This window comes from Eleutherodactylus coqui, chromosome 2 (genome assembly GCF_035609145.1).
Source record: "Eleutherodactylus coqui strain aEleCoq1 chromosome 2, aEleCoq1.hap1, whole genome shotgun sequence".
Classification (NCBI taxonomy): domain Eukaryota; kingdom Metazoa; phylum Chordata; class Amphibia; order Anura; family Eleutherodactylidae; genus Eleutherodactylus; species Eleutherodactylus coqui.
Window position 1 is genome coordinate 120,412,195 of NC_089838.1, and position 13,419 is coordinate 120,425,613.

At 37.5% G+C, this 13,419-nt stretch overlaps 1 protein-coding gene across 1 annotated transcript in view; it reads left to right on the forward strand.

Moving 5' to 3' along the window:
• Positions 1 to 13,419, forward strand: part of LOC136610023 (dynein axonemal heavy chain 3-like) — a 1,175,415-nt gene that overhangs the window by 619,685 nt on the left and 542,311 nt on the right. The window contains exons 40-41 of the mRNA XM_066589293.1: positions 7,757 to 7,952; positions 13,038 to 13,064. Coding sequence (XP_066445390.1) covers positions 7,757 to 7,952; positions 13,038 to 13,064 — 223 coding nt within the window. The remainder of the gene's footprint in view (positions 1 to 7,756; positions 7,953 to 13,037; positions 13,065 to 13,419) is intronic.

A 13,419-nucleotide genomic window follows, 5' to 3' on the forward strand; every position in this document is an offset into this window, starting at 1 on the left:
GATGTTGGAAACTGAAGGGTAGTTGTCTTTTAAGAAGTGAAACCCTTTTAGAAATAAGAACTTGTTCTGAGATTGGGAGACCATCTATTGGTTTGTGATTGTACTGCTGTTGTGTAGAGAGTTGAACAGCATGCATGCTTGAACACTTGCAACCAAGGAACATTGGGAGAAATTCTGTGAAAAGTAGCAGCCTAGAGGTCAGGATGATTTATGGAGGCATTGAATAGTTTTCCATGAAGGGACTGGTATATCTCCATGAGAAATGCCTTGGCAAGTTAGGGTAAAGGATAGCCTCTTGAAGATCTGCAGCAACACTGTAGGATGGGCAAATGTTTAAAGCTACTTCAGGCACATCCTGGCTCTTGGTAGACCTGTGGAGCACCACACGACCCCAAGTGAAGGACTGTTCAAAATTAGATGCTCAGTTCTGCAATATTGAAGTATTTATTATCACATTGTATGACCTACAACTATCAAGCTTAATATGCCACTTCCTATATTTTCAACCCTTAAGTATTTGTGCCACTGGCTTGCAAGCAATAGAGTCATCTGTTGAACTGTTACATTCCACAATAATTCTTAAAGGAAAGCATTCTTTATTCCATAGAAGGTCTGGCACAGCTCCCCTGCCAATTGCATAGAAAGATAACTGACAGTGATAGTCACCCTGCTCTGTTTACTTCAACCTGAAATATTTCTCTTGCTTTCTTAAAAAGATAACACTAAAGTCTTTCGCTCTCTGTGTTGTCATGCCTACCATTAGTATCGAGCAATTAAATAAATATTTGTGTCGGATGTATCTGACTTGACTTTCAAAAAAAAAATCATAAATCAGGACTGAAAAATAAAAATTGGCTTCATTAACGTAGATGTGCGTTCTCTTCCATCAATGTAGGTCAGTTGTTATCATTGTTGCCTTTCAGTGCTGGGGTCCTAGGTTTAATTCCCTACAAGGATAACAACTCCTTACAGATGCTGCCCATGGTCAGATTCGAACCTACAACTCCAACATTGAAAAACAGCAGTGCTTACAACTGAGCCACCCCACTTGTCTATTCTGCTCCTGAGAGGGAGAAGAACAGGAAAAATAGACACAAAGAGAACATAAAAATCTTAACCAGATGTTGCAGTTGGACTCATTGTAACCTAGAACTAAAGTACTGCAAGTCAGCAGTGCTAACAACTGAGCCACAGGACTTCAAGTTCCTCCCAATTACAGAGGAATTGCTCTAATTACTTATAGCTAAACTCCTTTGTGCTGATTAATTAATTTGCCTTCACAGAAATTGGCTGCATAAATGATACCTAAATGTAAAGTGATATATATATATATATATATATATATATATATATATATATATATATATATATATATATATATATATATTACATTCGTAAGTGAAATTGTGACATTTTCTGAATAACTGTGTTTTTAAGTGATTGCCACACATGGATAGAAAATGTCTGTGGACAAGCTTTAAACACATTCATAGAAACTAGGACAAATTCTATAAAACAGACATTAATATTTATAATATCAACTACAAATTATGGAATTAAGGTCCCTCAGGAAGAGTACTGCAACAAACATCTCACATTTTATTTTAAGTATTTATACTTATATAATAAGTTATTTAGACATGGTTTGAATAAAATGAATTTCTCTATTACAATTGCTGATATTATTAAGTAAATAGTGGACAGACACTTCTGTCTGCTATGTTCTATGAAGAAGAATAAAATGGGAAAAGGGAATAAAAAATGACATGCAAAATAATATAATATAGTAGCATTCAAAGGGAACTTGTCACCTACCTACAGCACCATAAACTAAAGGCCCCTCTAGACACAGTGATTATCGCTCAAAATTCGCTCTTCTCCATCTTTTGAGCGATAATCGTTGTGTCTAAACGCACGTCCGTCATGCACTTTTCGCTGATCTCTGACTTTTAGCTTTCTAAAAGTCAGCGATCAGCCTTATTAGGGCCGCACGCTGAGTTTTCCGTGGGATACCACTGATACTATTGTTTCAGCTGGTATCCTGCTCGAAGAACAAATCACAAGAATGCAGAAGACAAGCGCTCCAGCTGTCTTCTTCCTACCCCGCTCGGAGCGATCAGCTGTATACCAGCTGTGCGCTCCGAGAAGCAAACAGCGGTATAAAGAAGACAAGCAGCCCCGCTTGTCCTCTGCATACCCAGCTTGAAGCACTCAGCTGTATAACAGCTGAGCACTCCGAGAAGAGAAAAGCTGTATACAAAAGATAGCAGCCCAGCTTGTATTCTGTATACAGCGTGAGCTTCATTTACACACTAATAAGCTGTTGAATAGCTAATTAACAGTTTATGCAAAGTGAACGCTCAAAACTGTCACTCAAACTGCCGTTTAAGTGAATTTTGATCAATCATCTTGCCGTGTAAATGCACACACCGATTATAGCTCAAAAGATGGAAGATGAACGAATTTTGAGCGATAATCGTTGTGTCTAAATGGGCCTTAAGTTATGGTGCTGTTAAGGGACATGGCATGTCCCTCTCTCTCTGAATCCAGTGCTGTTCTCCCCTGAAGTCTCCTACATAAATCTATGGGGGAGTGCACACACAGGATACTGAAAACTCAGATTTTTTTACAATAGTGGTACTTCAGAGGAGGACAGCACTAGATCCAGGGAGCAGGTGAGTCACCTAACAGCGCCATAACTTAGTGCTGTGGGGATGTGACAAGTTCCTTTTAAAGGAACAGTCCAGGCAAAACTTATATATCATGTTATGCAAGGTGCAAGCCCTAAATCGGAGCTTGCTCCACTCCCGGACATTTAACGTCTTAGATTCCATGGTCATCACTTACTGTGAAACCTAGCTGGTTGAGCAGAGGAAGGGAGTTCTGTCTGTTACAATTGCTGTTTTTTGCTACCTTGATGCCATAGAAAATGGAATAAAAAGTGATGAAAAAGTTGTATGTATCTCAGAATGACAGCAATAAAAACTATTGCTTAACCCCCCCAAAAACAAGCCCTCACACAGCTCCATCTACTGAAAAAGACAAGTTATGGGGCTTAAGCAATTTTTTTAGTTTTTTTTTTTAAATGAAAGTTTAAAAAATAAAATAAAAGTTTAGGCTACTTGCTTAAAACAAATCCTAACTGTATTTAAGTTCAGTAAAATATAACATGCAGAACCAGCCATACTTCAATACAATAATAGAGTGCAATGGGATATAGGTAAAGCCACAATAAAATTGTTGCAGCCGTTCTGAGGTTCCCACCTTGCCTTCAGGCCAAACCAGGGTTTAGCAGCATTCCTACCTCTCCTGGAGCTGAGAGGTGTGGAGGTTGCAGGATTAATGTCAGTCAGCACCTGGTGCTAAGTAGTTCTGCTCCTATTTAAGCAGTGTTAAATGTTACTCCAGTGCTGGTCAATGATTCACTGCAGTTCTATGTTGGACAGCGACGGAGCAACACAGTGTGGTGGAAGCTCTGCTGGATAAGCTAAGTTCTTTGCTGTTTGGTTTTGTTTTGTTCTCCTTTTGTTTTGCGCTAGGGCTCCCAGTTAGGGACTGGTCAGTGGCCCAGGTTCGAGTGCAGGCTCGCACTTATCATCGCGGTCGGTCTGCCGAGTAGGCAGGGTTCCCTCCCGGGTTAGGGGACGATAGGGAGAGCATCCCCCTTTAGTTTTTGTTTCCTTTTGCACAGTTGTGCCTTTGATTTATGTTATTGAGGTTGCACGTTCTAAGGACGCAACAAAAATCTCCTAAAACTAAACAGCACTAACACCATCCAATAGTGATCCACTTACTGTAACATATAAGTATGAAAGTAGATATAAATACCTTTCTGCAGCCAACTGCTGAACTGACTGCAAGAAGTCCCATTCTCGCCTCCATTATTAACGTCAAAGAACACTTGTTCCTGACTAAGGAGTAACTATTCATTAAAATGTGTAGGTAGATTAGCTCCAACAGGCTACTGTACCAGTGCCGTGTGACCTCACATGGAAGCTTTCTGGAACTGTGCACATCACTATGGAAGATGCTATTGGCTAGATTGTTAGCATTGCTTAGCCAAGACTTTACTGCGAACAAGTTTAATGGTATGGGATAATATCTACCTCTCAACAACAGACACCAATACTGGAAGTGAGAACAGGACTTGCAGTCAGCTGCATGAATTGCCTACCACCACTTTCTAAACTTTCATGGTATAGAAGGTGGATCACTATTGGACTATGTTTTTAGTGCTGTTCAGTTTTAAGAGATCTTATTGTTGTTTTATCTACATCCTTTTGCGAGCTCTTCGTTGTATTTGCGTATGATTGTTTCTGCACGTTATTTTTTAAAAGTGGTAAATCATATATAAACAAAAACTACATAAATTTTTTATCATCGTAGACATACCGACCAACAGGATAAAGATAAAATGTTGTTTTGATCACTGAATAATCACTGTAAATACAAAACCCAAAAGAGCAATGACAATTTTTTTTTTACATTATACTTCACTAGAAATGTTTTAAAGTTGTTCAATATAATCTATGGTATATTAAATGGTGTGATTAAAAATACAACCGGACTCACAATAATAAGCCTGCATGCAGCTATGTCAATAGAAAAAAATGTATAGCATTCCCAGGAGGCAGGGATGAAAACCAACAAAAAAAATGCTGAAAATTCTTATTATGATAAAGTATTAATCTAAATGTTTTATAAGTATAATAAATACTATGATAATAAATAAGGTTGGCTGGAAATGCCATATAACCCTCACCCCAATGGCTTCCTTTGCCTGCTTAAATGCTAAGATCCAGAGATTCTGTCCTCAGGATCATTACCCACATATTATACAAATGAAGATTTCGTATGTTGATCTTGTTAGGTGTCAAGCATATGCTTTACAGCTTCTGAATTTGGGCCTTTATTCTGTTATTACATATTTTAGATTTTACTTAAATCTTGTTTAGGGGCTTGTTATGTTATGGGGCTGTGACCCCTGACTTCCCACACCTCTCACCAGAGGTAGTTGTCCCAATCCACTTGCACCTGTCAATGGCAGCGGATGTCACATACTTCTTCTTCCAGATTAGCTATCTCTGTTTCCCATAGGCTGCATGCTTATGATCTGCCTCTTGAAGGGCGAGGGGGTGCCCAGCTTTACAGTCTCTAGCGAAGCCTAACAGGTGTTGGCCTCTTTGGAGTCATGTACCCACTGAAGTGTGCCTTGGCAATCAGCCTCTATTTTGGGAAAAGATGTCCACTGTTCTGATAGTTCTTCTGATTTTTATTCATAGCTGTTCCCCTATTTTTGATCTAAACTTATTCCACCCAGCTTTCCTATCTTCTCCACTCCTGACCTTGGCTTGTTTATTGACCATGATTACTCTGTCTGCTGCTCTCCGTAACCCTTTGCCTGTTTTCCCTATTAAAATAAACCTGAACAAGGTGTGTCAGCTGTCTTTTAACCAAGACTTTTTTCTGGGGTAATGTTCTATGGTTGCCTGCAGAAAGGTCTATATACCTATTAATGGAGTTAAAGGGTGAAAACCAGGGCACTACAGGTACAGTCCCAGAATCTAGCCTTAATCCAAATTAGTTTTGAGACACAACTGATCCATATCCTCTGCCACAATGTTACGTAGTCATGTTTGCCATGTTTTCTGGCAACATATAAGTGTGTAGCTTGTTAGCACTTGACATTAATATTTTCAATAACCTTTGCTATTTTCTAATACAGCTTTTATTTCTTTAATATAAAAAAAATATAGAGTAAATATTCTAAGCCCAAAGTGAAGATTTAAAAACCAAACATAAGAACTTTTTATTCCTAAAAATGCATTTATATTGTAACTGCTAGTGGCGAGGATGTCAGGAGACTGGCAAAATGACTTTAAGAAATAAATCACACATTGGAGTCTTTTAGTTGGTCTCCATTGAGGCCAAAGTCTGTGGCAAGTCTTTCATCAAAAACCTTTACAAGTTCAAGTAATGGCTCATTTTAGTGTTTAAAGTAGAAAGTTATGACATCTGAAAGATTGAGCCCATCAGCAAGCCCACAAAACATCCAGCACTTCCTCAATTTATCACTTAAAAATATTGAGGTGTTGTAGGTCATAAAGTGCATAGGCACAGTGTTATAGCATCTTGGCACATCATAATGTTCACAACAAGAAATCATTGTGTGTCCTTTAGTACTATTGCTGAGAAATACTGGGATCCGTGTAAGAACCTACAAATCAGAGATATCAGAGGTAATTTTGCCAAACTGATGTAAATGAATTAGGATAAAGTAAAACATAAGTATCAATATACTATTACTTTTGTGATTGTGTAAAACGCTGACATTGTCAATGCATTTTGTACTATTCTGAATTCTAAGTTTGTTTAAATAATATCTCCTTAATGAAATTCAGTGTTTCAATTAACTTAATTCGAGGAGTGAATGAAGCTATGTCACATTTAATGTTTACCAAGTCTAGAAGAAAAGCCGTTAATTAACTGAAATGGGAATGTGCACTTTCTATCAAGGACATTATGTAACCTTGAAGAGACAGTTTAGTTTATAAATATATTCATAGGTGTGTTTTTTTAAATATTTTTGTTAATATATTTTTTTAATTGTAGCTTTTATATCCTGTAGTGTATTATTATTATAATTTAATCCAGAGTGTTTTGTTTTGCTTTTAAATGAATTAGCATTTCTATGATGCACTATATTTTGTCTAGATTGTTACATTTGTACCTGACTTTGCAATTTTCTCTTATCACTAGTTATTTCGAGTTTCTCAATTCATTTAAGGGTTGTCCACATTGGCAATTGCTCCTACATTTCATATATGCAAGAAATGTAGAAGGAGGAAGAGAATGATTATGAGGAAGAAGACCAAGTATTGTAGCTCAGTCTTTAGTACTGTTGCTTTGCAGTGCAGGTGTCCTTGGTTCAAATATGTCCAAGAACAACATATCAATGGATTTCTCTCTTGGTCTTTTTCTGTCTTCGCCTCCTACAAAAAAGGAAGACCAAGCATGGTGACGCAGTTGTTAGAGTTATTGTCTTGCAGCACTGGAGTTCTATGTTCACATTTTACCAATGGGTCTGTTAAACACTATATTTTCATCAGTTTTTGGGAGTAAAAATGTGTGCGTTTCAAGGATGACCATACGACAGTGTGGATAGACCCTTATTGAGCATTATTTTTTGCATATAAAGAGATAAAACAGTTTCAACATTGATGCTGCTTCATTGTATAGCGTTTTTCCAAATATGTTTCCTAGCAATTCTTCGTGGTTTTCAAAATCTCTGCTTGCTCACTAACTAAAAGCATTTTTCCTTATATACAGAAAATTCTAATCTTTTGTGGTCATATGATGATGACACAGGTGAACAGCTTCTTAATGCACAGCTATTAGAGCTTTAACATTCTATACCTGTGTGTGATTATCACATGACCAGGCCATATTTTGATCCAATTGAAATTTTCTGTAGAGTGACAGAAAGTAGAAATCATGCCCACAGTGAAGAATTGATATAAATATATATTAAATGATAGAACTGGCATTACTTTTCATTATAAAAAGAACACTTTATAAACTCAAAAAAATTTCCATTTAATAAACTGCAATATGTTTTTCAATTTTTTTTTTAATCTATAGTTTTCTCGTAAATGGGTAAGTGCTAACATGGGAATTTCTGTATTATAATAAGTACTCATGTGTTCCTAGTCCTTAGTAGAGAAAGTGACAGTTTTTTTTCCTTAATTATTTCTAGGTTTAGTACATTTTTGAAAGATCTGTGTGACCAAGGTTTTTATAATCCAAACATAAGTGGTCTACAAATTCCAAAGGCTGTTCTGCTACCAAAAGCTGAAAGTGTCTATGATATTGTCTACGTTAAAAAGAAATTCTCATGTTGGTGCACGTGGAAAGATTTGATTACACCTACTAAAATTGGGGATATAGTCAAGGTAAGACAACATGTCACAATACATTTGTAGCGTATAAATAATATTCACAGACAAGTAATATAACATTAGGGCCACTAATATTAATGTAACTAATTATATTCTCAAAATGATTTGTGTTTAATAAACAACATGTTAACTTTAATAATTGAAAATGTAAACCTGAAGAGTTAATCTGACCATTGGTATTTATACAGTAGTGTGCAAAAGTTTTAGCTAGGTGTTGCAAAAATCCTGCAAAGTAAGAATTTTTTTCAAAAATAGGAGTCTGATTGAATTTTTTTCTGCAGTAGGACAACAACCCCAAACATAAAACCAATGTCATTAATAACTATTTTTAGTTTAAAGAAGAACAAAGTGGACTGGAAGGGGTGGTATGGCCCCCACAGTCTGTCTAAGATTACATGAAGAAACAGAAGGATTTGAGCAAGCTACATCCACAGACGACCTGTGGTTTGTTCTCCAAGATGTTTGGAACAACCTCCCTGCCAAGTTCCTTTAAAACCTGTGTACAAGTGTACCTAGTGAAATTGATCCTGTTTTGAAGACAATGCGGTCACACCAAATATTGATTTGATTTCTCTTTTGTTCATTCACTTGCATTTTGTCATTTGACAAAATAAACTATTAACACTGTTATTTTTGAAAGCATTCTTTGCAGCATTTTTTTCCTACACCTGCTTAAGACTTTTGCACAGTTACTGTAGAGTATCAATAGAGTACATCATAACTGTCCAACAGGTGAGTTCTCAACCTTGCAACCTCTACCTACAGTATCAGGATAGTGGTTCTTCTGTGACCACCTCTCCCTCCCTTGCTGTGTCAGGCTAACAGCTGACAAAAGTAGGAGCAAAAGAAGGGGAGAACAGGTCAAGTATTAATCCCTTAAGGACCAGGGTGTATAGGTCCTAAAGGATCAGACACTGTTTGCCCATGTGGTGGCTTTACTGTCCTATATTTTGTTCTTCAGCTACCAGAATTTTTTTTCCCCAAGACATATAGGGCTATTTTGTAATACCTTTTTTTACTGACTTTCCCCCCCCCCCCATTTTTTAGCTTTATTAGGGGTAAAAAAAAATAAAAAAACTAAGTTATTTTTAAAATTAGTACATTATGCTAAAATAAAGTACAGGAATGGGTTCCTCATTTAATTTTGGACATTTTGATATATAATTTGTATAGTCTTGGATTACAGAGCACTTATGGCAACAGTTATGGTTGGTTTCGGCGATGGGTCATTTCCATAAATTCCAAATACTTTAAATGAGATAGCAGTGTATACATGTCCTATTCTCTCCTTCTTCTTCTTGTCTTGGCCACTGTTGGCCATTTTATTTGACCCAGTGGGGGGTTTGACATTCATGCAGTCCCAATAGTTCCAGGGATGGGATCACTGGCCAGAATAGTTCTTTAAGAATTTGAACAAAATCAATCCGTAATTGGGACATAAATGTAACATAACACATTACTACTATGGCTATATATATGTCTTTTCATGTAGTGACCATAGCCGTGTCAGCTCCAAATGCCCTTTATAATCTTCTGCAGCATAATACATGTGATATGTTACTAAGGGCTCCTTCACATGAACGTATTATTACAGTGTATTACACATGGGGGCCTTGCGGGCGTAATATGCAGTACCAATATGTCATAGGTACACAAATTGCACAAAATACGTGCACAATAAGGATCGTAGCATATTCTATCTTGGCGCAGAGGTAGTGCATGGCAATCGGCGGCATGCAGCAAATACGCAATGTCATTGTGTACTTCCTGCACAACTGTGCCATGCGGTTGGCACGCAGCAAAATATGCTTGTGTGAAGCAACCCTCAGGCAAAATAGTTAAGAATGTGTGCTCACTCAAAGTTTTCTGCTTGAAACACAATTTTATCTACATTTAGCCTAGTGTTAAGTCTTAAATTGTACGGCTATTAAGCCAATATTAAGCCATAACTCTGGATAAAAGCCACCTTAAAAGCATGGTTATTTATTCTGTGATATCTTTAATTAAACTAAAGAAAAATGGTATACCATGTAATGGAAAATTCCAACTAGTTATACTGTTTAAGAGTGTTAATGGGCTTACACTGTCTGCTAGAAAATTGTGACATATTAGACTGCAATTATAATATGTGTATAGATCAATTAAAAACCATTCAGATGAGATATTGAATTTTTGAATCTTAATAGGATTTAGTCAGTAGCAGCTATATCATGTTATGTACTTCTAATTAGATTCCCATGATTTCATAAAGTTGATACTTCTCAGTTTTTTACCATTCTTCAGTTTATTGTTTACCTGGAAAATGCTTTAAGACTGCACTACTATGCTAGGAAGAAACTAAATGACTAAAGAGTCCTTTATTGTGCATGTTTCTAGCTGTTATCTTAGGTCTCATGTATACAATGATACTATGGCTCTGTAGAAATTGTGAATACTACAGAGCCATAATACGATGGTAATGTAAATTTTTGGAGGTTTTTGTATCTCTGTGTACTGCTATATGCTTGTACAGAGGTTTTTCTTTACACTCAGTGTGCGGTTATATGAAAAATAATCATGATACCACTGGCATAACTATAAAGGATGCAGGGAATGCAGTTGCACCCGGGCCTAGGAGCCTTAGGGAGCCCATAAGGCCTCTCTTCTCCATATAGGGAGCCCAGTACTATGAGTAAAGCATTATAGTTGGGGCCCCTGATACAGGTTTTGCATTGGGGCCCAGAAGCTTCAAGTTACGCCTCTGCATGACACTCTCCATTGGATGCCCTAAGGGTGCAGATTTTACCCAATGGATGTTAAAAATCTCATTAGTTTACACATAACTGTAGAAAAACCTCTATAAGTGCTCTATGATACTGCTGTAAGGAGGAGTCATTGCCTGCTCTCCCCCTTACTACATAGTACTTACAGCCGCTGAGGGGTGGTGTACTGTGGCATTTAGCCATGCGACCTAGTCTTCTCCAACAGAGAGTCACAGCACTTGCATTACTATAGACTGAACTGCTTCTCAAGGTAACAACTCAACTCAATTTTTCCCCAATGCAATGATTTTCAGTCCGATTGATGCAAAGTCACTGGCCTCTCTCTGTCCCTACTATTGCAAATATTATGCCCTAGGGGCACTACAAGTGGTTCCTCACAAACTTTATAAAGGGAAGATGCTTATAGCCAAAGCATACACCTGACAATGACTCTAGTACCAGCTCCTGAACTGCTGAGTCAGAGTTAATTCTCACTGTTCTCACCCACTGGCTACTTTTTTGGTAGGCCCCTTATGCAGTTTAACCTCAGGTCCATGTGTGTAATGCAGTGTATCCATGCCCATGCACTCTTCTGCTGGTTGATTCTAACTACCATGAGGTTTCTCACCATTCATGACATCTGGGGGCTGTTATTCCCCAGCGCCATATTGGACAGGACAGTTCAACCAACACACCTGAGAACCACTACATGCTACAACATAACATTGGTCCATCTTATAACATGTTGAAACAAACAGAATGCACATAATTTAAATAGGGGAATACCAAACCTGAAGTGGGGAATGGTATGGTTGGTGTGATCACTGGAACGCACTAGGGCAACTTTACTAAGCTGCTCAGGTTGTATCAAAAACTGGTTTACAAGCCATGCACCGTATTATTATGAGTTTCATTTATGTGCCTTGCTCAATAAAGGAGTACATTGTATCAGAAAAGAGACAACTTCACATAAAATAGTCTTGACTTAAAATGAAAATGTGACACATGCTCCAAAATTGTGCCCAAATTTAGCAATTAAAGCTTACTTATCAGTAGTGTAAACTTTGGTAAAAATGTCTAACATTTCACCAAATTTATCATCCAGCATTAGCTACTGAAATAAATGTGGGACATTTTCAGACTATGTAATCTAAGTTTACACTAACTATGAAAAAGGATTAGTAAATCTGCCTCACTTATTGAAAACAGCATAGCATTAAACAGCTTTGCCATGTCCAATACATTGTTAAAGGCCAATTTAGACACAATGATTATCGCTCAAAAACCGCTTAAAGCTATCTTTTGAGTGATAATCATTGTGTCTAACTGCATTGACATCGTGCAGTTTTTGTTCAGCATGCTGAAAGACAACCATGAGTTGAAGGAGAGGAGAACGATCGTTATGCTGACAGTGTGTGTGTGTGTGGGGGGGGGGGGTCTCACTCTTGCCACTATTGTGGTTTAATAGTGAGACCTCGGAGCCCGAAATGCAGCCCTGCATGTTGCTCCTCGCCTGCCCTATCCATTTCTGTGTTTTTTACATGACTTTGGTGATTTGCTAAGATTTTCACAAATGAAAACCTTAGCGGAGCACCAGTCATATACAAAAATGCTCGAGTCGCCCATTGACTTCAATGGGGTTCGTTACTCGAAACGAACTCTTGAGCATCACTGAAAGTTCGACTCGAGTAACGAGCACCCGAGCATTTTGGTGCTCGCTCATCTCTACTTACAAACCATGGTTCCAACTGTATCTCTTGGAACATTCAGTACCTTTGATATCTCTGTATCCTTTTCCTTGTTTGCATAAGGCAATTATCACTTATTTTAACTTTTTAGACCCTCTTTTGACTTGGCCTTATTTCTAACATGCAGTGAAATGTTAAAATCAACAAAACGTGAGCCAGGCCAGATATTTGATGGGTTTTATCTCAAACATACCTGAAGCAACTAATTAAGTCCTTGATTAGTTGCATCAGGTGTGCTTGGGATAAACACTTGATTTTTAAATGTGTGCTTTTACGTGGGATTCTTTCCACGGGCTTGAGACTGCAGTACTCATTAAAAGTGGCATTTTGGGTTGAATGTGGAAAAACACTTGTTATATTAGTTATGATGAGCTATTTACATTTTTATTGGTTTTTTTTCTTGCAAACAGCTGAAAGTTTGTAAATTTGACAGTTTGCAGTGAGGGTTAAATAATTTTTATTGCAACTGTATTGTTGAGAAATACTATTATGTAATGTGCTAAAGATTAAATACACAACATAACTTTACCGATTGAAATGTGTACTTTTTCTTTTCTTACATGAAATCGGGCTCTTTTTTCAATATGAAGGCTGATGACAGAAATATTCACGTAATTGTAAGTGTGAAAATATTTTATACCTATTCTAGTTGCTTCATTGCTCAAAGATAAGGAACATTTAAGGTACATTTCCAAAGGGCAGAAATGCTGCGGAATCTTTGCAGTGGAAAATATCACAGCAAATTTCACAGCATTTCTGCATCCAAAACAGAGTCAAAATCCACACCATTCGTGTGGATTTTGACTTGAAATCAACTGCGTATATGCAACTGATTTTGGCAGATACAGTACTCCCTCCAGATCCCAATTTTTTGTGCAGCCCTATTACCCAATACCTGACGGCCTGTAGTGAGTGCAACACTGCTGGGCAGGTGATGCTACTTCCTCAAAGAATTGGGAGGTGAATGGAGTG